General features: G+C 39.0%; 1 protein-coding gene across 6 annotated transcripts in view; it reads right to left on the reverse strand.

Moving 5' to 3' along the window:
* The window catches only part of KIF27 (kinesin family member 27), a 120,211-nt gene that overhangs the window by 77,584 nt on the left and 17,788 nt on the right, over positions 1 to 24,839 (reverse strand). For 5 of the 6 annotated variants that reach the window (XM_075549838.1, XM_075549839.1, XM_075549836.1 and 2 more), the window contains 2 exons: positions 18,667 to 19,622; positions 8,757 to 8,900 (listed from right to left, as the gene is read on the reverse strand). In XM_075549838.1, coding sequence (XP_075405953.1) covers positions 8,757 to 8,900; positions 18,667 to 19,575 — 1,053 coding nt within the window. In that variant the 5' untranslated portion in view covers positions 19,576 to 19,622. The remainder of the gene's footprint in view (positions 1 to 8,756; positions 8,901 to 18,666; positions 19,623 to 24,839) is intronic. The other variant, XM_075549837.1, reaches the window with a different exon arrangement.

The following is a 24,839-nucleotide window of genomic DNA, read 5'->3' on the forward strand; positions in this document are numbered from 1 at the left end:
GTCCAAGCAGCCCCTAAGTTACTAGGCCTTCAAACTTCCTGGCGAAGGAAGAGAAATAGGAACAGACCTGAATTTTTACAATTTAGGTGGTTCCTCACTGTAACTTGAACAAGAAAAAAAATGTGGGTTGAAGGACTGGAATGGGAAGCATAGTGAGCCCTTTCAGGAGGCTGAGACATGAGATGGGGTTATTGGTAGGACTCTCAAGAGCCACACACATTCAAAGTAGTGAAGTAGGCCACCATCTTTGAGCAGGGAGATGCTGTTTCTGCTCAAAATGCTTTTTTTTTTTTTACATTTTATTAGGGGCTCATACAACTCTTATCACAATCCATACATATATATATACACATCAATTGTACAAAGCACATCCATACACTCTTTGCCCTAATTATTTTCAAAGCATTTGTTCTCCACTTCTTTGCATCAGGTCCTTTTATTTTTCCCCTCCCTCCCCGCTACCCCCTTCCTCATGAGCCCCTGATAATTTATAGATTGTTATTTTGTCATATCTTTCCCTATCCGGCGTCTCCCTTCACCCCCTTATCTGTCGTCCATCTCCCAGGAAGGAGGTCACATGTGGATCCTTGTAATCGGTTCCCCCTTTCCAACCCACTCACCCTCTACTCTCCCAGTATCGCCCCTCACACCCCTGGTCCTGAAGGTATCATCCACCCTGGATTCCCTGTGCCTCCAACTCCCATGTGCACCAGTGTACAACCTCTGCCCTATCCAGTCCTGCAAGGTAGAATTTGGATCATGGCAGCTGGGGGGAGGAAGCATCCAGGATCTGGGGGAAAGCTGTGTTCTTCATCGGTACTACATTGTACCCTAACTGACCAATCTCCTCTCCTAAACCCCTCTGTGAGGGGATCTCCAGTGGCCGACAAATGGGCTTTGGGTCTCCACGCTACACTTCCCCCTTCATTCACTATGGTATATCTCCACGCTGCATATATCTATTTGGATGATGCCTTATACTTGGTCCCTATGGCACCTTGTGATTGCACAGGCTGGTGTACTTCTTCCATGTGGGCTTGTTCACCTTCAAGTCTTTAAGACCCCAGACACTGTATCTTTTGATAGCCGGGCACCATCAGCTTTCTTCACCACATTTACTTGTTCACCCGCTTTAGCTTCAGTAACGGTGAGCATCGTAGAGTGCCAATTTAATAAAAGAAAGTATTCATGCATTGAGGGAGTGCTTGAATAGAGGCCCAAGGTCCTTCCGCCACTTTAATACTAAACCTATAAATATAGACACATAGATCTATTTCCCCATCCTCATATATATATTTGCATGTACATGTCTTTGTCTAGACCTCTATAAATGCCCTTTGACTCCTAGCTCTTTCCTCCATCTCCCTTGACTTCCTCCTGCCCTACTACCATGCTCCTTCCCCACCTGGGTTACCGCTATATCTCTTCTTTACGTAATCTTACCCTTGATCATTCCCTTCCAGGCCTGCCACTCCCCCCTCACCACCAATTTGGATCCCATGTTGTTCCCTTGTCCCTGGGTTAGTTAACATCACTTCCTTACCCCCCACCTCCCCCTATCCCAAGTCCCCCCGGAACTGTCGGTCCCGTTGTTTTTCCTCCAGATAGTTCATCCAGCCTGTCTTATTTAGACAGGCCTTCAAAATGCTTTTTATGTTTATGCAAATTTTCTATCATTGTTAAATGATTGAATCAATCCCAATACAAAACAAATTCATCACCATCGCCTTTGATCACAAATATGCAGCTTCAAGCCTTTTCTTGCACTAAAACACAAACCCCAAACTCACTGCCATCAAGTCAATTCTGACTCATAGTGACCCTATATGACAGGTAGAATTGCCCCTGTGGATTTCCCCGACTAACTCTTTTTCCCCTCAACAGTTTTAGTGGCATATAATGCATACATCATATAATTCAATAGTATAAACATATCAAGAAGAGTTGCACAATCATCACCATAATCAGTTTTAGAACATTTTCTTCATTCTTGTATTATTAGCTCCTGATTTCCCACTAACCTCCCCTGCCATATTCTCAAGGAATCATTAATCCAATACTGTCTCTATAGATTTACCTCTCCTGGATTTCATGTACAAAAAAATTAAAAACAAATAACAAAGTGAAATAGATAAAAACCTCAACTGAAAAGCAGAAAATATTAAAAACTAGAATAAATAGAAATGGATCATAAGGGATATCAAATGATATTACATTTTGATCTAACCATGTCTGCCATAATTGACTTTACAGTGTTCTCTGTTGGGTAAGAAAGCTATTCAAATCCCTCAACTATGATCAGAGGAGATTCACTAGAGGCTAAATCTGTGTGTGAACCGTTATAATGGATTTTGGGCTTCCACTGTCAACCATAGCCTTTTGCAAACAAGATGTTCACAATTAAAGCTTTGATGTCATGCCCTCCTTTAAATGTGGATTATATTATTTACAATCCTTGGATCACACAGGCTGGTGTGCTTCTTCCATGTGGACTAGTTAATGCCTAACTTAGATGGTTGCTTGTTTGTTTTATGGGGAGATTTTTTTGGCTGCTTGTTTTAAGATCACACATACTACTGTTTCTGATAGCTGGGGATCATTTACTTTACCACACTTTGCAAACGCACTTTAGTGAAGTCTTCATGCAGGTAAGCGTCAAGAAGGGCCATGTCATAAGAACAAACTGTTCATATGGATTGGGGCTGGAATTAAGTGCAAGCCCAAAATCCATTCCTGTGCATATGGTTTATATGTGTCTTTGGTTCACCTTAGAGACATCATTGTCATTTTATGTTAGAAAACACTACCAGTCATCCCCCTGGGCCATCAATTCCACTGCCATCAAGTCAGTGCTGATTCATTTGACCATACAGGGCAGGGCAGAACTGCCCCTGTAAGTCTCCTAGTCTGCAGCTCATCGCAGGATTGGACTGTAACCATAAAGGAGTAGCGGAGCAGCTGGTAGTTTTAAACTACTCATCTTTCTGTTAATAGCGCAACTTGTAACCACTATGCTACCAGGGCTTCTTGCATTAAAGTAAGACTCAATAAGAACTATATGCACCTGTTCTGACTAACCCACAAATTCTTAAAAACACAGGAATGGATCTTGTTTGTAACCTGGAGACTGCCTTATTCAGGGTAAGTCCAAGGGTATGGCAACAAAATCATAGCAACCTTTTTTAAACAAAAATATCAAGTGTGAAACTATTATTTCTTAACATCTCCATCTAGGTCTAGGCACTTCTGAAGGCATGTTTCCATCTTTCTAATCCTACCCCAAAGAATTCCACACTTTTCAATTTACACTATATCAAAACAGCAGCTTTGGGACCTGCTAAGGACTCAAATCATGCTCTTTTTTCTATGTGCGTTGAGTTATAGAAACAAGTTATAGAATTCTAATGCAGCAAGATCAGGGATGTACGGTAAAAGGGGTAAGGTTTCCCAATGAAACTCTCATAGGCATACCCGTTACAAGGACCTACATGTGACCTCCTCCCTGGGGGAAGGACAACAGAAAAGTGGGTGAAGGGAGATGCCGGACAGGGCAAGATATGACAAAATAATAATTTATAAATTATCAAGGGTTCAAGAAGGAGGGGGGAGCGGGAAAGAATGAGGAGCTGATGCCAGGGACTTAGGTGGAGAGCAAATGCTTTCAGAAGGAAGCGGGCAATAAATGTACAAATGTGCTTGACACAAGTGATGTATGCATGGATTGTGATGAGAGTTGTATGAGCCCCTAATAAAATGATCAAAAACAAAAAAGAAACTCTCATAGGCCAGTCTTTGCTACTTTTAAGAATGAGCAGGTACACAATCATGATGGAAAAAAATTCCTCAGCACAACTTCCTTGTTTTCTGTTTTTCTTAAAACTCTTCAGGTTTTTGGTGTATGAAAGTCAGGACTATAGTGTCAGCCACAGTGTCAGCAAGTTGAATGAGGGTTTGGGGAAATGGGGACACAGAGGGGGTGGCAGAATGAGAGGGTGATGGTGTCACGGGGTCTACACAGAAAAAGAATGCTTGGAAACTGATTATGGACAGATTGTGCTAGCAAATTTACAATTCTGCTGGATGCAACTGAACTATGAACTGATTTGATTTATGTATTAGTCCAGATTGATTTTTTTAAATCTCCTTTATAATAAGCCCCAATGATTTCCCTGTGTCCTCAGAGAAAATCTATTGAGATTATCCTATAAGGTCCACAAAAACAGTCTCAAAAATCTTCTGAATTGCCTCTTTTCTTTGAATTTAACTGGCCCAGTAGATCCCCTCAGGAGCCACTGTTTTTGACCGGACCATTATCTGAAGACACTCTAACGAGATAAGCCATCCACTGATTACAGAGACAGGTTTCAGCATATTTTGTCTGAAATATGTGTGGGTATGAATTTGAAGCCTAGTAGCAATGTTTTCTGACTTATCCTCATATATACACACAATAATTACTAAGCCATAAAGAGAAATAAAATCCTAATGAATGCCACATGGACGAACCTTGAAAACATTATGCTTCACATCACAAAAGGGCAATAACTTTATGATTTCCCTTACTGGAAAATAAGTATATAGAAACTTAAACCACACCCACCATCATGGAGTGTATTCCAATACATAATGACCCTACAGGACAGAATAGAACTGTTTGGGTTTCCAAAACTATAAGTCTTTTTGTTCTGTTTTTTTTTGGGGGGGGGGTTATAAATCATTTTATTGGGGACTCTTATAATAATCCATACTTTAATTGTATCCAGCATATTTGTATATATGTTGTCATTTCCAAAACATTTTCTTTCTACTTGAACCCTTGGTATCAGCTCCTCTTTTTTCCCTCCCTCCTCCATCCTCCCACCTTTGTGAATTCTTGATAAATTATAATTATTTTCATATCTTACACTATTCACTGTCTCCCTTCACCCATGTTTATTTTCCATCACGGGGGTTGGGGGGGAGGTTAATACATTGATCATTGAGACTGGTTCCCCATTCTTCCCCTCCACTTACCCTCATGGTATCATTACTTCCTTTACTGTTCCTGAGGGGTCTCCTGGATTCTTTGTGTATTGAGAGCCCTTATCTGTACAATGTACATGCTCTGGTGTAGCCAGTTTTGTAAGATAGAACTGGGGTCATGATAGTAGGGGGATGAAACATTAAAGAACTAGAGGAATGTTGTGTTTCATTGGTGCTACGCTGCATGCTGGCTGACTCGTTCCTTCCTTGGAACTCTTTTTAAAAAAAAAACATTTTATTAGGGACTCATACAACTCTTATCACAATCCATACACACATCAATTGTGTAAAGCACATTTGTACATTCTTTGCACTCATCATTTTCAAAGCATTTGTTCTCCACTTAAGCCCATTGCATCAGGTCTTTTTCCCCCCTCCCTCCAACTCTCCCCTCCCTCATGAGCCCTTGATAATTTATAAATTATTATTTTGTGATATCTTTCCCTGTTCGACGTCTCCCTTCACCCACTTTTCTGTTGTCCTTCCCCCAGGGAGGAGGTCACATGTAGATCCTTTTAATCGGTTCCCTCTTTCCAACCCACTCACCCTCTACCCTCCCAGTATCGCCCCTCACACCCCTGGTCCTGAAGGTATCATCCACCCTGGATTCCCTGTGCCTCCAGCTCCTATCTGCACCAGTGTACAACCTCTGCTCTATCCAGACTTGCAAGGTAGAATTCGGATCATGGTAGTTGGGGGGGAGGGGGGAAGGAAGCATTTAGGAACTGGAGGAAAACTGTATTCTTCAATGGTGCTACATCGCACCCTGACTGACTCATGTCCTCCCCTAGACCCCGCTGCAAGGGGATCTCCAGTGGCCGACAAATGGGCTTTGGGTCTCCACTCTGCACTTCTCCCTTCATTCACTATGGTACGATTTTTTTTTTCCTGATGATGCCTTATACCTGGTCCCTTCAACACCTCGTGATCACACAGGCTGGTGTGCTTCTTCCATGTGGGCTTTGTTGCTTCTGAGTTAGATGGCCGCTTGTTTACCTTGAAACCTTTAAGACCCCACACACTATCTCTTTTGATAGCCAGGCACCATCAGCTTTCTTCGCCACAATTGCTTATGCACCCATTTGTCCTCAGCGATCGTATCATGAAGGTGTGCACCCAATGATATGATTTTTTGTTCTTTGATGCTTGATAACTGATCCCTTCGGAACCTCATGATCACACAGGCTGGTGTGCTTCTTCCATGTGGGCTTTGTTGCTTCTGAGCTAGATGGCCGCTTGTTTATCTTCAAGCCTTTAAGACCCCAGATGCTATCTCTTTTGATAGCCGGGCACCATCAGCTTTCTTCACCACATTTGCTTGTTCACCCGCTTTGTCTTCAGTGGTTGTGTCGGGAGGGTGAGCATCATAGAATGCCAATTTAATAGAAGAAAGTATTCATGCATAGAGGGAGTGTTGAGTAGAGGCCCAAGGTCCTCCTGCCACCTTAATGCTAAACTTATAAATATAGGCACATAGATCTATTTCCCCATCCTCATATATATATTTGCATATGTACATGTCTTTGTCTAGACCTCTATAAATGCCCTTTGCCTCCTAGCTCTTCTTGGGACTCTTCTATGAGGGGATGTCCAATAGTCTACATATGGGCTTTAGGTCTCCACTCTGACCCCACTGATATAATTAATCCAAAATATAAAGTCTTTATAGAAGCAAACTGCATTATCCAACTCCTATAGAGCAGTTGATATATTTGAACCACTGACTTTCTAGTTAGCAGGCAAGGGCTTTAGCCACTGGATTCTTTAAGTACACAGAATCCAAAGATTATTCGTGGTTACCATGAGTGGAAGCAAGGAAGAAGGGGACAGTTTTTTTAGTAGGCATTGAGTTTTTGTTCTTGGCGGTGGAATAATTTTTTAAATGCTACTGATAATGGGAACCCTGGTGGTACAATAGTTAAGCACTTGGTTGCTAACCAAAAAGGTCAGCAGTTTAAACCTACCAGTTGCTCAGTGGGAGAAATTACCCCACAATCTGTTTCCATAAAGATTAAACCTAGGCCTGAATAGACTTTTTCTGAAAGGCTATAAAATGATGCTACTATGTTCCCTCCCAAAACTCACATAGTGCACTTGAAAACGAGATACTAAATTGTGGGGATGACCTTATCTGCTTTTGTCGGTGCAGGGAAAATTATGAAGAAAATGTTGATGAAATGGCTTAGAGCATCTTGGTTTCTACAGGAAATGGATTAGATAAATCCTGGAGTAAACATGAGTACAGGGGGATTTATTTTAGCTTATAGTGAGCTATTAGGTGCCTTGATAAACATCTAATTATGTTTCTTCTTGAGGCTGCTTTCCTGTATCCACCCAAGGAGGTTTCCTGCCACCCTGACAAATTGGAAATATGGCACATTCCCACCCCACATCCCTATTGCTCATCTGTGTTCCAAAGTCCATCTTTGTACCCATAATTCCCAACAGTTCTGGTGCCCAAAAGGGTTAGCATCTCTTTAGTAGCTCAAGGAGACCCGGTGGCATAGTGGTTATGAGTTGGGGTGTTACCCACAAGATCAGCTTTTGAAAATCACCAGCCACTCTGAGGGAGAAAGAGCAGATGTTTGTCCAGGTAGAGAGTTGTGGTCTTAGAGATCCATAGGTGCTTAGAGATCCTGTCCTGTGGGGTCGTTATGAGTCGGTATCAATTCTATGGCATTAAGTTTGGTTTTTTGGGTTTTAATAGCTAGCAACTGAGCTACTTCTTAGGGGAAACCTGAAGAGTTATAGAAGTGTTTCAGTGATGAACAAGCTGTGCCCACCATCTTGGAATGCTTGTACAGAATCTTCATCAAGACACTTCTTATCCACTTGGACATATGAGTTATTTTTGCCTTTTGCAATAGTGAATAACACAACTATAAATGCTCATGTACAACCCACTTCTAGTACAAATGAACCCAACATTAACTGTTAAGACACTGTTATATGCATGCTGAGCTTGGAGTCAACTAAAAAACATTTTTTCTCATTCACAGAATATTCTGTTACATCAGGTTAGTACTTGTAAAAAAATTTTTCTCTATTAAATCTCTATCCAAGATTGCATCAAACAAACAAAAAGATTAAGCCTAGGAAACCCTATGAGGCAGTTCTACTCTGTCCTATAGGGTCACTGTAGCCTATAGAGCAGTGAATCTCATCCTGTGGGTTGTGACCCCTTTGGGGATCAAACCCTTTCACAGGGGTTGCCCAATTCATAACAGTAGCAAAATTACAGTTATGAAGTAGTAACAAAAATAATTTTATGGTTCGGGGTCACTATAACATGAGGAATTGTATTAAAGCGTTATGGCATTAGGAAGGTTGAGAACCATTGCTATAGAGTTAGAATCAACTCAACTACATACAACATTGCATAGCCTAAAGAATATAATTAATGTCATTAAATCATGCAGGTAAGAATTGTTGAAAAAATTAATCACACAAACAAAACTGCTATTCTGTTTCATTTGGTCCTATTTTTAACTAAGTTAGGTTCTATCTCAATTAAAGGAGTTCTGATGGTAGTGGACAGTTGGGCTGTTAATCTCATGGTCAGCGGTTCAAATCCACCAGCAGTCCTATAGAAGTAGTAGTAGCTGTTTGTTCTTGTAAAAATTTACAGGGTCAGAAACTTTAGGGAGCAGTTCTACTCTTTCTGAAGGGTCATTATGAATCAAAATTGACTCAATGGAAGTTGGATATTTCAACTACATCTATAGAAGCCTTACCTGCAATCTATTTACTTTTTGTGCTTCTTTTAACGATAAAACATGGCTTTTGTTTTCTAGTACCATCGACTGCACTTGATTCTTTAGTTCCTTCATTTCCACATCCTTCTGATTAAATACTACTTCATCAGCAGCAAGAGCACACTAGGAAAGAAAGAAGGCATGTGTGACGCTTGGCATGGAAAGTATTCAGAAAATCCACAGAAAACCACAAAACTAGCGATCTCATGATTACAACGCCTCTTAAATTTTTTCTTGCCCTTTTCATTTTAAACTGTCTCTTGGCTTATTTCTAAGAAAGCCCAAAATAATTGAGAGATGTATTATTGCTATAGTATGGAAATGTATGAGCATGAAAGCTAAAATTTTCCTGATTTCTATTTCCTGCATTTTAAAATGAAAAGCAGTTGTTTCTTTTTTTTTTTTTTTAGTTTTTAAAAATCATTTTATTGGGGGATTGTACAATTCTTTTTTTAATTAATAAATATTTTTATTGGGGCTCATACAACTCTTATCACAATCCATACATGCATCAATTGAGCAAAGCACCCTTATACATTTGTTGCCCTCGTCATTCCTTTTTTTTTCTTTTTTTACATTTTATTAGGGACTCACACAACTCTTATCACAATCCATACATATACATACATCAATTGTATAAAGCACATCCATACATTCCCTGCCCCAATCATTCTCAAAGCATTCGCTCTCCACTTAAGCCCTTTGCATCAGGTCCTCTTTTTTTTTTTCCCCTCCCTCCCCGAAAAGCAGTTGTTTCTGTTCTAGAGTATCTTCAATAAGATTGTTGCACTTTTGCTAGAATTGCTATAAAATTTTAACATGGACTTTTTTAAATGGAAAGGTTCATATTTTCCCAACTCTGACTTACGTGTTGAGAATACATTTTTTAAACATATATTTATCTGTTTCTAATGAAATATCAGTGCCTGTATCTTGATTGTGTGCATTTTCACTCTGAGAGATAGTTTATATTTTGAAGAAGTCTGATAATATAGTTAAACAATTACACAGTTCTCTATGAATTATACATGTTTTCAAGTCTACTAGGGATATGCAAATAACATGTCAAAACCATTTAAAATTAAATAAAGAGAAATTGAACATTTGTCAAGGGTCTACTTCATGCCAGATACATACTTGACAGTTTTTAAATATTTCACTGAAAGTTCTTATAGTTCCATTTTCCCAGATGAAAAAATAGGTTCCAAGAGATAAAACCTTTTCCCAAAATGATACCACAGGTAAAGCAAATTCCTGAGATTCTACCTCAGGGCCAAGCTGAGTGAAGTCTAAGCTCACTCTACTAAGGTCCCGGGAAAGCCAAGTACATGCAGTTGATGAGCAAAATCTGTTTTCACTTTATAAATAAGATGTAATTCACAAAAAAATATATGAGAGAACTTTCAGGAGCCTGCATCAAGGTCCATGAGTCCTTGGATAGAGAACCGTGGTCAGCCTTGCTTTCACAACAGGCTCACTGAGGGCTCTGGGAAAGACATTTCTTTACTCTGGGCTTCAGATGCTCACTATCCAAACGAGGAGGAAATGCATGACGGGCCTCAAAACCCTGGGGTTACAGGGTCTGTGTGACATTCCTCACCTACAGAGCTTTCATTTTCATTAGCTAATATCCCCACGATGGACAATTAGTTCTCAACTTGAGAAACTTAAAAATGTACTTTAAGTGTACTTTAAATCTCTCACATGTGTTTTATAAATTATAGCATTTATTTATGGATTTTATTCAGGTTAAAAGTGTTTGTTGGGCAAGATATGATAAAATAATAATTTATAAGTAATCAAGGGTTCATGAGGGAGCGGGGAGTAGGGAAGAAGGGGGAAAATTGAGGAGCATAGGTGGAAAGCAAATGTTTTGAGAATGATGAGGGGAATGAATGTACAAATGTGCTTGACACAATTGATGTATGTGTGGATTCTGATGAGAGTTGTATGAGCCCCTAATAAAACAATTAAAAGTGTTTTTCTATTGAATTTAATTATATTCACATACTCTTCCTGTTTTTTAAATATGAATAAAAGGCAGGCAAGCTCCTTAAGAGGTATGTATGAGGCAATAAAGAAATTCAAGCAATTTACTAATATTACAAATCAAGGCTGTAACCAGCTATTAGTCTGTCTTTGAGATGACGTGGAATCTCATCTTGGTTAATAATTTTCTTAATTAATATATACCTGCTTCTCTTAACAGACTCCACAGGGCAAGGCTGAGAATACAAAATGCTTATGTTTCCATGCACAGACTCACCCACTCTTCTCGTCGCCTATGGCCTCCCTGCATGGTCAGACTTTACCGGTAAACTCCACAGTGCCCTTCATACTACCACTGAATCCATCCCTTAGCTGCCATTGATGTACAACTCAGCCATGTACTTGTAGTCAGCTCCACTGAGTCAGCCCCAACTCATGGAAATCCTACATGTGAAGTGGACAGCTGCTTCATAGGATTTTCTTGTCTGTAATCTTTACAGAAGAAGATAAACAGGCCTTTTTTTTTCTCCCCCAAAGTCATGGGGTGGGTTCAAAATCCTAACCTTTTGATTAGTAGCTGATTGCAACCACTCCTAACTATTCAAAGAACTCACTGCCACTAAGTAGATTCTGACTCATAGAGCTACACTATGGGACAGACTAGAACTGCCCTTTGAGTACTTATGGAAGTAGAATGCCTCCTCTTTCTTTTTAAACAATATTTTTGGCACTTCATCCACATGTCATACAATAGTTAAATCATATTAAGAAGAGTTGTACAATCATTACCAAAATCAATCTTAGAACCATATCTTCTTTCTTGTACTCATTGTTATTCATGTGATTATTTTTTTAATTGTGGCAAAAATATTCCCAACAAAACATTCTTTAATTCAACAACTTCTACATGTATAATTCAGGGCTAATAATTATACTCTTCGTGTTGTACAACCATTATTGATACCCTTTTCCAAATTATTGCACCAATAACATAAACGCAATGCCCCCTAAGCAAATACTCTTCTCCTTCCTTCACCCATGGTAACCATAGGTCAAGTTTGGTTCCTTTTTTTTTTTTTAGTAGTTTTCTTGATATGATACTTACATATCATATGCTTCCATCATTAAATCGCTTTTTAAAAGTTTTATATACAACATCACAATCAGTTCTAGTGCTCCCTCCCCCCTCCTGCATTCATTATTGCTCACCAATTCCCCTTACCTCACCCCGTCTCTGATAAAACCAGTGCATCAGTTATTATCTCTAGGCATCCACTCCTTTGTGCTTCATAAACTGGGAAAACTAATGCAAGCAATAAAAAGAAAAACAAACGAAACAGAAAGAAGAAAACAATAACCATACAAAGATAAATTTTAAAAAAAGAGTAAGGAAAGAAAAGACCACCAACAATATTTTAAAAGCCAGAGAAGAAATTTCTGTCGTGGAATAAGCGAGAAGTATTTGAGCCTAGAACAAATTCAGGTTGGATCAGAGGGAAGTCAGCTGACCAAGTATCCTAGTATCCCATGGTTCAATCCACCATAATCAAGTTTACAATAATCTCTGCCTGATAGTAAAGTTATTTGAGTCCCTCACCTATGGCTAGAGGGAATCTGCCAGATGCTTCATCTGACTAGATGGTCTGCAGATAGATTTTGGGCTTCCACTGTCCTCCATAGCCTTTTACAAATTGGATATTCACAATTTAAGTTCTGATATTTTTTCCCTTCATCATTTTTGGATTTTGTTATTGTCATCTTTGGATCACACAATTGGTGTGCTTCTTCCATGTGGATATAGTTGACGCCTCACTTAGGTGGCTGCTTGTTTGGATACAAGTCTTTAAGACTCCCAATGGATAGCTGGGCACCATCTGCTTTCTTCACTACACTTTGCTGTAACAACCTTATCTTCAGGGATCTCTTCATGAAGGCGATTATTGAGCAGGGCCATGTTATTGGAATTAACTATTCTTGGATTGGGGCTAGAATTATGTGGGAGACCAGACTCCATCTACTTGTCCACGGGTTACAAATAACACTGGTTTACCTTGGTGGTCCTATTAAGACAAAAGCGAAACACAAAGCCATCAAGAACCAAAAACCCACAAAAGCAAACAAACAAAATTACAGTGTCAATCATCCCTGAAAAGCCTCCTCATTCTCCATTGCAGCAGCTGGTGGATTCAAACTGCTGACCTTGAAGTTGGCAGCCTAACATATAACCTATTAACTACATCACCAGGGCTCCTGCTCCTTAACATACACAGGCAAAGGAGATCATAATAAGTTAACATTTATTGAGTGTCATCAAAGGTCAGATATCTAACGGCCTGATGGTAACAAATGCAATAATATTCACAATTACCCTCCAAGGTGAGTATGTTACTGTTTCTGCTTTACAGATGGAGAAACTAAAACACAGAGAAGTATTTGCCCAAGGTCACAGGGGTAGTAAGCAGAGGAGCCAGAATTCAAACCTAGGGGGTTTGGCATCCATATTCCTAACCCTTTATATTCCTGCTTTTCATGGAAGGAAAAAATGAAAAAGTTAAAAAAACACTTGTTAAAAGTGAAGAATGATATAAGACACATTTTCTCTACTTGCTATTCAGTGGTACCCAATGTGTAATAATCCTTCACATTCCCAAAAAAAGAGGGGGTCTATTTTTAAATTAGGAAACACAGAGAACTATGTGTCTCTTATTAGAATCTATAATACATATTGTTTTCAAAATTCATAGAAACTTTGCAATTAATTAGATTTGCTTTTTGAAATTGAATATTTTCTAAACCAGGTGTCCTCAAACTACGGCCCGCAGGCCACATGCAGCCTGCCGAGGACATTCATACTGCCTGCCGGGTGTTTTTGCCCTGTTTGTTTTTTTTACTTCAAAATAATATATGTGCAGTGCGCATAGGAATTCATTCATAGGTTGTTTGTTTTTTTTAACTATAGTCCAGTCCTCCAACAGGTCTGAGGGACAGTGAACTGGCCCCATTTTAAAAGTTTCAGGACCCTGCTCCAAACTAATCTGACTATGGAAACCCTTTCCAGCAAGACTACTAACATCTTGAGAAATCATGATCAAGAGACACACTGCAGTAAATGGCAACTTTCAAATTTGATCTTCCTATAGCTGTAGAAGTTACTACCTATCCCACTCCCAGGCAGTGGGTTCTATGGGCTTCCAGTTTCAGCCACCTTAGAAGCCTAAGGAATCAAGTGCTTTCTATGCATCCTCCAAGTTCTAGCTTCTAATTACTTGTACTTCATGTTCTGCCCATCTCTTACTCCAGTGAAGAAGAGTCAGGCCCACTCTAACCAGGAAGGCGGGAAGGCAGTTACTACCTTTCAAGGGAAAAAAATCCATGATTTAAAAGTACTACCTTAAATCTTACATTTGTTCAAGGTTTTGTTAATAGAGCAGTGTTTCTCCATGTGCAATCTGCTAAAACTCTTCCAGTATGTGAAAACTAGTTTTATAATCATCTATAGGTATTTGACTTTTTCACCATGCTGACATGTGCACTGATGGTCCAAACGCAATGGTGCTAAGACATCACTGGTTGTTGGCAAGAATTTGTGTCACCAAGTGACACAAGTGACATAAGTCACCAAGTTCTACTAGTAGTCAATGTAGTCTTCACTGCCTTGCACTTGCAATACAAAACAAAAATGCCTGTTTCACTTAGAATGTCTTGATGAAGCAATAACAATAATTGATTTTATTAAATCTTAACCCTTTTAAAAAGGACGTACCCATAAAGTATTTCCTTTTTTCCCCCCATGAAATATTTCTGGTGCATTTTGAAGTGATAGTTGTCATGAAGTAAAGCACCTGTGTAACTGTTTGAGTTGCAAGGTCTATTAGCCCGTTTTTATTTGGAGAACAAGCGACAAACTTTAGCTATTCCAAGTTGGGTATGTGGGAAACACCATTTCAGAGATGAGGACCTATCATTATTATGAGGACTAAGGTATACTGCAAATGCATGTGCATGTTAGACTCTGAATAAGGAAGGCCAAAGAAGAATCAATGGATTTGAATTGGGGTTTGTGAAGAATACTGAAAGTACCATGGACTGCTAAAAGAACAAACAAATCTGTTTTGGAAGAAGTACATCCAGAACGCTCTTTAGAAACAAAGGATATATACTTGGTAAAGTAGAGGGCAGCAAAAAAGAGGAAGATCCTCAACAAGATGGATTGACAACAATGGGCTCAAACAAGAACCATTGTGAAAAAAAAAAAAAGAACCATTGTGAAGATGTCATAGGATCAGGGGTTTCATTCTGTTGTGCATAGGTTCCCAGTGAGTCAGAAGCAATTCGTTAACATTATCACCTCAAGGAAAATGAGTTTGAGGATTTGGGGAAAGTATATTGTCTGTCAGTTGGTTATAGTGTGGTGGCTTGCACATTGCTATAAATGTAAGGCACCAAGATTCCAAATAGCAGGGTCACACATGGTGAACAGTTTCCATCAGTTTCCAGTCTAAGAACAGCCCATAAAGAAGGATTGGGCTGTTTTCTCTGAGGGATTAGCCACTGAAAATCTTTGTACAAATATGAAAACAGGAAAATTAGAAGTCAGCAAAAAAATAAATGTAATCCATAAAAATCAATATCCTACATATTTGTGAGTTGAAATGACTGATGTTGGCCATCTTAAATCAGACAATCATATGATTTACTATTCTGGGAATGACAAATTCAAGAAGATTGATTAATATTCATCATCAAAAGGAACATTTCAAGATCTGTCTGTGATAGAATAATAGTTATATACCTATAAGGAAATCAGTTAATATAACTATTAAATTTACATACCAGCCTCTAAAGTTAGTGATGAAGAAATTGAAGTCTACCAACTTCATCAGCCTGAAATTGACCAAATATGCAGTTAAGTTACATTGATAATATTGGTGATTGGAATGTAAAAGTTGGAAACACAAAAACTGGAACAGTATTTTGGAAGTAAGGCTTCAGAGATAGAAATGAAGCTTGAGATCTCATGACAGTATGTTGCAAGAACAGTGACTTCATCATGAAAATTTTGAACAACATAACTGGTAACCACACACATGAACCTTGACAGATGGAATACACAAATCAAAATGGCTGCATCTGTGGGTAAGAGATAATGGAGAAGTTCAATATCAGCAACCAAAACAAGCCCAGGGGTTGACTATGGAATGGACCATCAAGTGCACGTATGTAAGTTCAGGTTGAAGGGGGAAAAAAACAAATCCACAAGAGCCAAAATACAACCTTGAGTCTATCCTACTTGAATTTCAGGGACATTTCAAGAACAGATTTGAGGCACTAATGACAGAGACCTGACGAGCTGTGGAGTGACATCAAGAACACCATATATGAAGAGAGCAAAAGGTCATTAGAAAGAAAGAAAAGATCAAAGTGGGTGTCAGAAGATGCTCTGAAACTTGCTCTTGATCTTAGAGTAGCTAAAGAAAAGGAGGGGGAATGATGAAGTGAAAGAGCTAAACAGGACATTGGCAAAGGCAGTTTGAGAAGACAAAGCACTATAATGAAATGCGATATAATCTGGAGTTATAACACCAAAAAGGACGAAGATGCTGAGTACAGCATATCTCAAACTGTAAGAACTTACCCTAAAATTCAATCCTAGAGTTGCAGTGTTGAAGTATTCTATGAGCAAAGTGCATGTGGAAGTTGGACACTGAAGAAGAACCAATGCATTTGAATTGTGATGCTGGAGAAGAATATTCAAAGTCTCTTGGACTGCTAAGAGGACAAATCCATGTGTCATGGAAGAAGTAAACATGGAAGTTGTCCTGTGCACTACCTCACCACCATCCCAAACCCAGCATTCTTCTTTCTTGCTCATCTTTCATTGGAGAAGGTAGAAAACCAGACAGTCACTTCCCCCACCTCCATCCCGGAACATGCAATTTAGTCCTGACCAATAGATGAGAAGCTTCAGGAAATTTTATTTTCTCTTTTGGACAAAAGGGACCATTATGTTGACCCTGTCTTTCTCTTTCTTCCTGTCTTGAATGCAGAGGCGATGTGGGAGCTGCAACAGCCTGGTGATCATAATATGAAGAAAATCTATATATAGCCCCAGTAGTTAAAACAGCCTGGTAGTGGTCCAGTGACAGATACATAGACCAATGGAACAAAATACAGAACCCAGAAATAAGTTCATTTATCTATATATTTTAAATAGGTACAATTTAAACATGTAAATATGAATTTTCAGTCTGTAAATAAGTACAGCCACTGTGGAAAGCAATAAAAAATAGAAATTTTGAGGGGGGAATGGGGAGGGAGTTGGAGGGAAAAAAGGAAACTGAGCTGATTCCAGGAACCCAAGCGGAAAGCAAATTTTGAGAATGATGAGGGCAACAAATGTATAAGGGTGCTTTATTCAATTGATGTATGTATGGATTGTGATAAGAGTTGTATGAGCCCCAATAAAATAATTTTTTAAAATAGAAATTTCAGGGTATACTCTGCTTGTGTGTGTGTATCCTAAAGAACTAAGAATTATAACATGAACAGACATGTGCACAACCATATTCATTGCAGCACTGTGCACACTAGCAAGAGGATGTAAACCAAAAGGCCCATGAGTAGAAGAATGGATAAAGAAGCTCTGGTACATATGCACAATGGAATACAAAGATGAAACCATGAAGCACCTAATTCCATGGATGGACCTAAAGAACATCATGCTGAGTGAAATTAGTCAATCACAATAGGACAAATTATATAAGCAACTATTATGAGTTGCATACCAAAGGGAACAGACAAGTGGAGGGAGGGCAAGAGAGGGAAAATCAAGTAAAGGACTTCAGGGTTGACCGGTGTCGACTTGGGTGAAAAAGAGGATGGAGGTAGACATGAGGGAGAAGAGAAATCAGGGGGGATAGAATATGGAGAGAGGGGGGTTGATGAATGGTTTGAACTGTTGAATGCCAAATTGAGAGTCTAAAATGTAAACTCCCACTCAATTCACAATAACTGTTTTTAAAAAAACAAAAACATTCCAAAAGTAAATAAATAAATGTAACAAACACATTTTAACTAAAGGAAAATGAAGGAGGTATGAACTGTTGAGATCTAGCCGAAGAGGTCTTTTCTGTAGACTCACATGACTGCTCACATGGTTAGAAATGCCCCACAGAGTAACTATGTGGCTTGCTTTACTCATAGAACTACTCACTGGATCTGTGAGGAAAGAAACAAGACACAGAAATGTGCTGATAGTATGAAAGATCTAATGGATGCATGGTTTTGCCTTTATAAACTGACATAGCCTACAGATCTGTACTTTGCTTGGGAGGGCAAGGGATTACAACTCATGAAAGAGGAATGCCAGAGGATATCTGACGCTAAGAGGAAGGTAAAATCTACCTATGCAGATCCAAAAATGGCCCTGAAGTGAATAATTTTAAGATAGTCCAGGCAAGAAAATGTTGAAGTCCATACATAATTGGAGGTTAAAGCAGAATACATAGAAGAGAACTGTGACAGATCTGAAGGTAATGGCTACTGGACAGTACAGTCAATTGAAGTCATTCCCTGATTACTATGTGATGATCTCTGGAAATCTGTAACTTCATATTGAAAACAGCGGTGGATGCTCATGGGTTTCTTTAAAAAGAGCTATCTTGAAGATGAATCTTCACAAGCTGTAAGGAACTAAGGTGACTTTGATGGACAGCAAATGAAAGACATGTAAAATTCCTTAAATACAATTTGTTAACATTAAGGAGAGAGAAAGAGCAAGGGCATTTCACAGATAACATCCTTTTTAAAACTGCTGTGGTTCAAATTGAGTCTTAGAATTTACTTGTCAAATTAAATCAATTCTTAAACTAAGTTATTTATAAAAGTGCTATGGAAATACCTGGCATTTTTTAAGCTCTCTCTTCAGTTGGAGAACTGTAATGTGCTGTGGTCCTTCCTCCATGTTTCCAATACCCTGGTGTCTGAATGTGGTGGGGGCTGCCTTTCTCAAATCTTGGGTCATATTGAACCACTCTTGCAGTTTGTTTTGTTGCTTTTGGTTGAGTCTGACACCATCTTTTAAGTCCACCAGGAAGGTAAAAGCTTCTTCTAGACAATTTTGATAGCCCAGACATTCTCCTTGTAGTTGGGCTACAAGCTCCTCAAGAGAATGGATCCTATTTTTATCAGGTATTCCCTCAGAATGGGTCTGGCTAGTCCGGCTGCTACTAGCCTGCTGACTCTGCAAAGCTTCTCGGAGCAACTTAATCTCAAGTTCCATTTCATCCATACGGTCTGAATCAGGGCTGAAGTTTACAGTGGGTTTGTTTCTAATGTTCCGGGCCCTGTTGGCATATTTGAGAGAATTTAAGGACTCATCAAAATCAGAGGAAGATGGGCTGACACATGTGATCATGACAGTCTTGGCACTGCCTCCCAGGGAGTCCTTCAGAAGCCGGGTAATTTTAGCATCCCTGTATGGGATGTGTGAGCTCTTCCTGCGAGGGTCCCCTAGAGCACTTATTACATTTCCTAAAGCCAGCAATCCACTGTTTATCTGAATGGATTCTTTGAACCGTTCACCTGTATTTCCAGTTTTTGTTACCCTTTCTGATCCAGCCAAATCCACAAAGTGGAACTTTGAAACAATATGCCGAGGGGATTGCCACAATCTGTCTTCAGCTACCTCCATATTTTTCTCCACTTGGCAAATACTGATGGTAAAAATGGCATGTGATCTACTGGAATGCTCATTCATTTGGGTGGATCCAGTATGTCTGGCTGCATTCCCCATCTCCAGAAGGCTCATTACTTCATCTGCATTCTCCACCGGGCATTCCTTAGCCCCAGCAATCACTGAAAACAGCAAAAACAGGTTTTTAGACCAAGTTTTACTCAAAATCCAGTGCAGTTAACTAAGCAACATTTATCATTTGTTAACAATCCAATCCACATATCTAGTCTTTTTAAGGAAATCAATAGCATTTCAAACAGCAGTAGTATCGGTAGCACCATTGCATAGTTTTAGATCATCTCTAAAAGGAACTATTTTGACAGACCACCTCATCTTGATGTTTAAGTTCAAAAATACATTCATTTTTAAGCAATCCCGTTTCTTTGGAGTCATAGTCAATTCCTTTCAAATGGCTAACAAAAGGAACGGTTCTAGCACTTTGATGCACAGCATCGCGATCCAAGAGCTTTGCATGCACAGGAACTAGTTTCTTTCGATTTCATTATTACACAAGCTACTTTCAACTTTAAGATCTTTGGGTTCTGTGGCATCAAAACCAGGGAGAAATAAGTTCAGTAAAATTGGTTTTTCATTTTTATAGCATGTGTGCCCCACATAACATGGGCTGCAGGGTAAATATCATGGAGCAGTTCAAAAAAAGAACACAAAAATTCCTATTTTAACAGAATACCAAAAACCAAACTCACTATGGTTAAGTTGATGCCAATTCATAGAGACCTTATAGGACAGAGTAGAACTTCCCTTGTGAGTTTTCAAGACTGTAACTTGTATGAGAATAGAATATCCCATATTTCTCCAACGGAGTGGTTGCAAACTACAGACCTTGACGCCTGACATGGAACCACTATGCCTCTCCCTGCATTATTTATTCATATGCAGATATTTTAAAAAGAAGTAGGTGGGGAATGAAAAACTTTTTAAAGTAGTTGCGATGGCTGGGTATGATTACGCATGTAAAAATATTAAATGGCAAATGTTTATATATTATATATGTGGGTGCTTCTGAAAGTTCATGGGACTTTACCACAATACCGCTGAAGTGAGAAAACAAAATAGACAATTGGTAATTAGAAGAGTTGGGATTTGAACTAGAGCAACAAACTACAAAACCTATAACCCCGTGCTTCCTCTTTCATCAGACCCTCTCCTGTCATTGTTTCTCGGGAAGGGGTGGAGGGCAGGGGAGATCATTTATTTCTATCCATCATGCTACATTCTTTTTTAAAACCTAGCTCAACAGAAGCTCTAAAGTACCAGCACAACAAACAGGTAGTGCCAAAAATATAAGGATCGCAGAACATGGCAATATTAGTATTGTCATAATGGTCAATCATAGTAAAACCTGAATAAATCTTTTCTAATGTTGAACTAAGCACTATGGTTTTCAAACTCAGATGCAAATCACCTGGGAGCTTGATGAAAAAGAAAGCAGAGATGTTCAGGTACCATCTCAGGTCAAATACCATATATACTCGTGTATAAACAGAGTTTTTCAGCACAAAAAGTGTGCTGAAAAACTGGGGTTCTGTTTATACATGGGTCAGTGGTACCCCAGCGAGGTATAACATCTCACTGTTCCCCCCCGCCCCTCCCCCAAGGTAACCGGAAGAACGTCTGTTATCTCGTGGGTGATTGCCTTTTCGCCACTGTTCAAAGCCCCGCTGACACTGCAGGGCTTTGAATGTTTGTTTACTCACATCTAACCAATCAGAGCCATCCTATGACATGGACAGCTCCAATTCGCAGAAGAACCCATAGTGATTCACTTAAGCCAGCAGCTGAACTGGTAAGGATGTGTCTGTGACTGTTAATTCACATCCTGCATCCCCTGCCCACACGCACTCCCCCACCTCTTCCAGGCTAACTCATCTCGGGGGTATGGGGGGGCTTTACCATGAAAGTTCTTTTTCAAAGACTTGTTTTTTTATCCTATTAGAAATGGATACTAGAACCAGAACAAAAACGCTGGTCCTATGAGGATGGTTTCAAAATGAAGGTTGTGTCAAGAGCAGAAGAAAGCAATAACAATATTGCAAGTAGGGAATTCTGTGTTGACGAAAAGCAAGTGAGGGAGTGGCAGAAAATGAAGGATGACTTGGAACAGATTCCAAAAGCTAAAAAAGCTCGTCATGGTTTAACATCTTTTTAAGGGGCTCTAGAGAGTGAATTGCATAAATGGGTTATGGAGTGTCGTCAAAATGGTTACTGCGTAACACGCATGGGAATCCACATACCTGCTCTACAAATGGCTAAGGATGACAAATATAAAGCACCAGGCATTGAAAATTTTTCTACGTCAGCAGGATGGTGTACCTGCTTCATGAATAGGTTTGACCTACTATATTTGAAACAAAGAAGAGTTCCCAGAAATTGCCACAAGACCTTGAAGAAAAAGTTATGTCATTCCAGTCATTTATTATAAAACAAAGAAGGATTTATAATTATGACCTGGCAGATATTGGGAATAGGCATGAAACTGCCATGACTTTTGATCTTCCAAGCAACAGAACTGTGACAAGTTTAGGAGAAAAAAACATTTTTCTCAAAACCACAGGAAATGAAAAAAAAAACATTTTAAAGCTGTTGTGCTATCATGTTTGGCTAATGGAACTAAGCTGTCCTGTCATTATTTTTAAAAGAAAGACCTTGCCTAAAAAGATCAATTTCCCACCTAGAATTACTGTGCACGCACATGTTAAAGGATGGATGGATGAAGACAGAACAAAAAAAAATGGCTGGAAGAAATTTGGAACCGACGACCAGGAGCAGCCTTAAAGAAAAAGCCATCGTTACTTGTTTTGGATATGTTCAGAGCCCACCTATCAGATGACATAAAAAAATTGGCAAAATCTAGTAAAGCTACTTTAGCTATTATTCCAGGTGGGCTTACATCTGTACTGCAGCCTCTGGAAGTATCTTTGAATAAGCCTTTTAAAGACCGTGTGCAAAGGATGTGGCATGAATGGATGTCATCTGGACAAGCCTGACTAACAAAAGGAGGAAATCTCATGAAGTCTAACATAGAGTTAATAGCAAAGTGAGTTCGAGATGCATGGGAAGACATTCCAGAAGACATGGTGCGACGTGCCTCCCATTATTATTATTAATGCTATGGATGACAGTTAAGACTGCACTTTCTAAGAAAATGACAGCAGTGATGGTGATGACGGCGATCTCAGTAAGGACAGCATCTATGATGACCTCACACCAGTTGAAGCTCTGCATTGGGATACGGATGATGAGGAATCCAGTTTTGAAGGATTTTAACTCTTTACATTTTAGCTTGGCTGCTGATTGAGCTCTGGGGATAGTACTCTTAAGGTATCATTGTTGATACCTTATTGTTTTTGTTGAACCTATTTTCCACTTACTGTGCTGGTTTACTAATGTTAAATGACTTTTCCTTTTATTTAAAATAAATATTTAAATAGATTACTCCACTATGTCTCAATTTTTAATAATTTTATTTTCATTTGTTTTTATTATTGAAACTCATCAATAGCTTCTGCATTTTCCACCCTAGGCTTATACTCGAGTCAATCAATTCTTCTGGTTTCCCAGGTAATAATTAGGTACCTCAGCTTATACTCAGGTCGGCTTATATTCGAATATATATGGTAAGTCAAAATGACTGAGGAGTGGGGTCCAGAAATCCATTTTTTAAAGTAGCTTTCCAGGTGATTCAAATTATACAGCAACCAGGAGCAATGCCACTGCTTCACACAGTGGTCCTAAATAAATATTTCAAATAAATTTAATTTAGCCATGTGAGTCATCTGTAAGATGATAGCGATTTGTCTTAAGGCAGTTTGTTAAAGTTTTCCAAAATTTTTGAAGGACTGACATCAGTTGTGGCTACCTTGATTATCAAGTTTATTAAGTATGGTGGTGTAAACTTCTGTACTGTTTAACTGATTTACAATAAATGTATAGTATTATGTAATTTTTAAATTACAATTACATTTTCCATTATAATAATAAGTATATGCCATAAGATTCAGAAGCTTAAAACATCTATCTGAATTCTATCTAGAAAGGATAAGCTATATTGAATTATCTATAAGACAATCAACTCCCATGTATGCTTTCTGTCTAAAACAAAGCAAAATAAATTCCAATTTATTTTTAAAAAACCAGAAATGTCAGGGCTACCAGGGCAGGGCTTATCCAAAACCAAACTCGCTGCCATTGAGTCGATTCCAACTTATAGTGGCCTTGGAGGATAGAGTAGAACTGGCCTGTGGGTTTCCGAGACTGCAATTTTTTATAGGAGCAGAAAGCTTCATCTTCCTCCCAAAGAGCAACTGGTGGGTTTTAACTATTGATCTTGTAACCTGCATTCTGCAGGCTGTTATTTTAATGGCGGTAACCATGTTTCCTGTTCTGCTGTGTGAACTCATCATGCCCCTGTGGAGCAGGGTAGCACTTGCTATAAACTTGGTAAGTCTGTCCGCCCATGCAGCCTTTGGTGGGATCAAACTGCTGAGCTTTTCAGTCAGCAGCCGAGCGCTCAACAATTGTACCACCAGGGCTGCTTTTCTAAAGGGTAGAAAATTCCTCTCAGGACATGACTCCTCTGAGCTGGGTCCTTTAGCTCCTGGAACTCTGGGAATTCTATAGAAGAAGATAACAGTCATGGCAATCTTATTAAAACAGGCAACACCTGGAAGCAATGTTAATGCCCAACAATTACTATTAAATTACATGTCCAAAAGTTACTTCTGGCATATCCATAAAAAATAGAACCCATGAAGTCATCATTTTAAAAAAATGTGCAATGGCAGGTGAAATACAAATATTAAATGGAAAATGGATGTTAACTGTAGAGAGAGTTGTAAGTATATATTTTTAAATACCAGTTAACATTACAAGTACACAGAAATAACTCGGGAAGGAAAAAAATGGAAAGTTGCCATTTCTAGTTCCTGAGATTAAAGAGGATGTTAGTTTTTCCTTAACACTTTTTCTATGTTTTCCAAATGTTCTTAGATGAACATATCACCTTTTTAACCAGAAAGGCTGAAAGTGTTATTCTTTAAAAGACTTGCACTTTGAAACAAATGGGCATTAGTTAATGAGATCACTAAGTTGCTATCGCAGACCTAAAAGAGCAGAACAAAGGGCAGATGAGGAAGCAAAACATACATTCTTCACAAAAAAGAGAGACATAGGTGCGCTGGGACAGAAATCAAAGCTGTAGAAAGAAGAGTTCTCGATCAACTTGAATGAACAACAAAGGGATATACTAACTCCAGTCTTGGGGTACAACTGGAAGAGAAAGGGAAAAATGTACAAAAATAAACTTATATAGTTCACGG

The sequence above is a fragment of the Tenrec ecaudatus genome, chromosome 5 (genome assembly GCF_050624435.1).
Source record: "Tenrec ecaudatus isolate mTenEca1 chromosome 5, mTenEca1.hap1, whole genome shotgun sequence".
Lineage (NCBI taxonomy): Eukaryota > Metazoa > Chordata > Mammalia > Afrosoricida > Tenrecidae > Tenrec > Tenrec ecaudatus.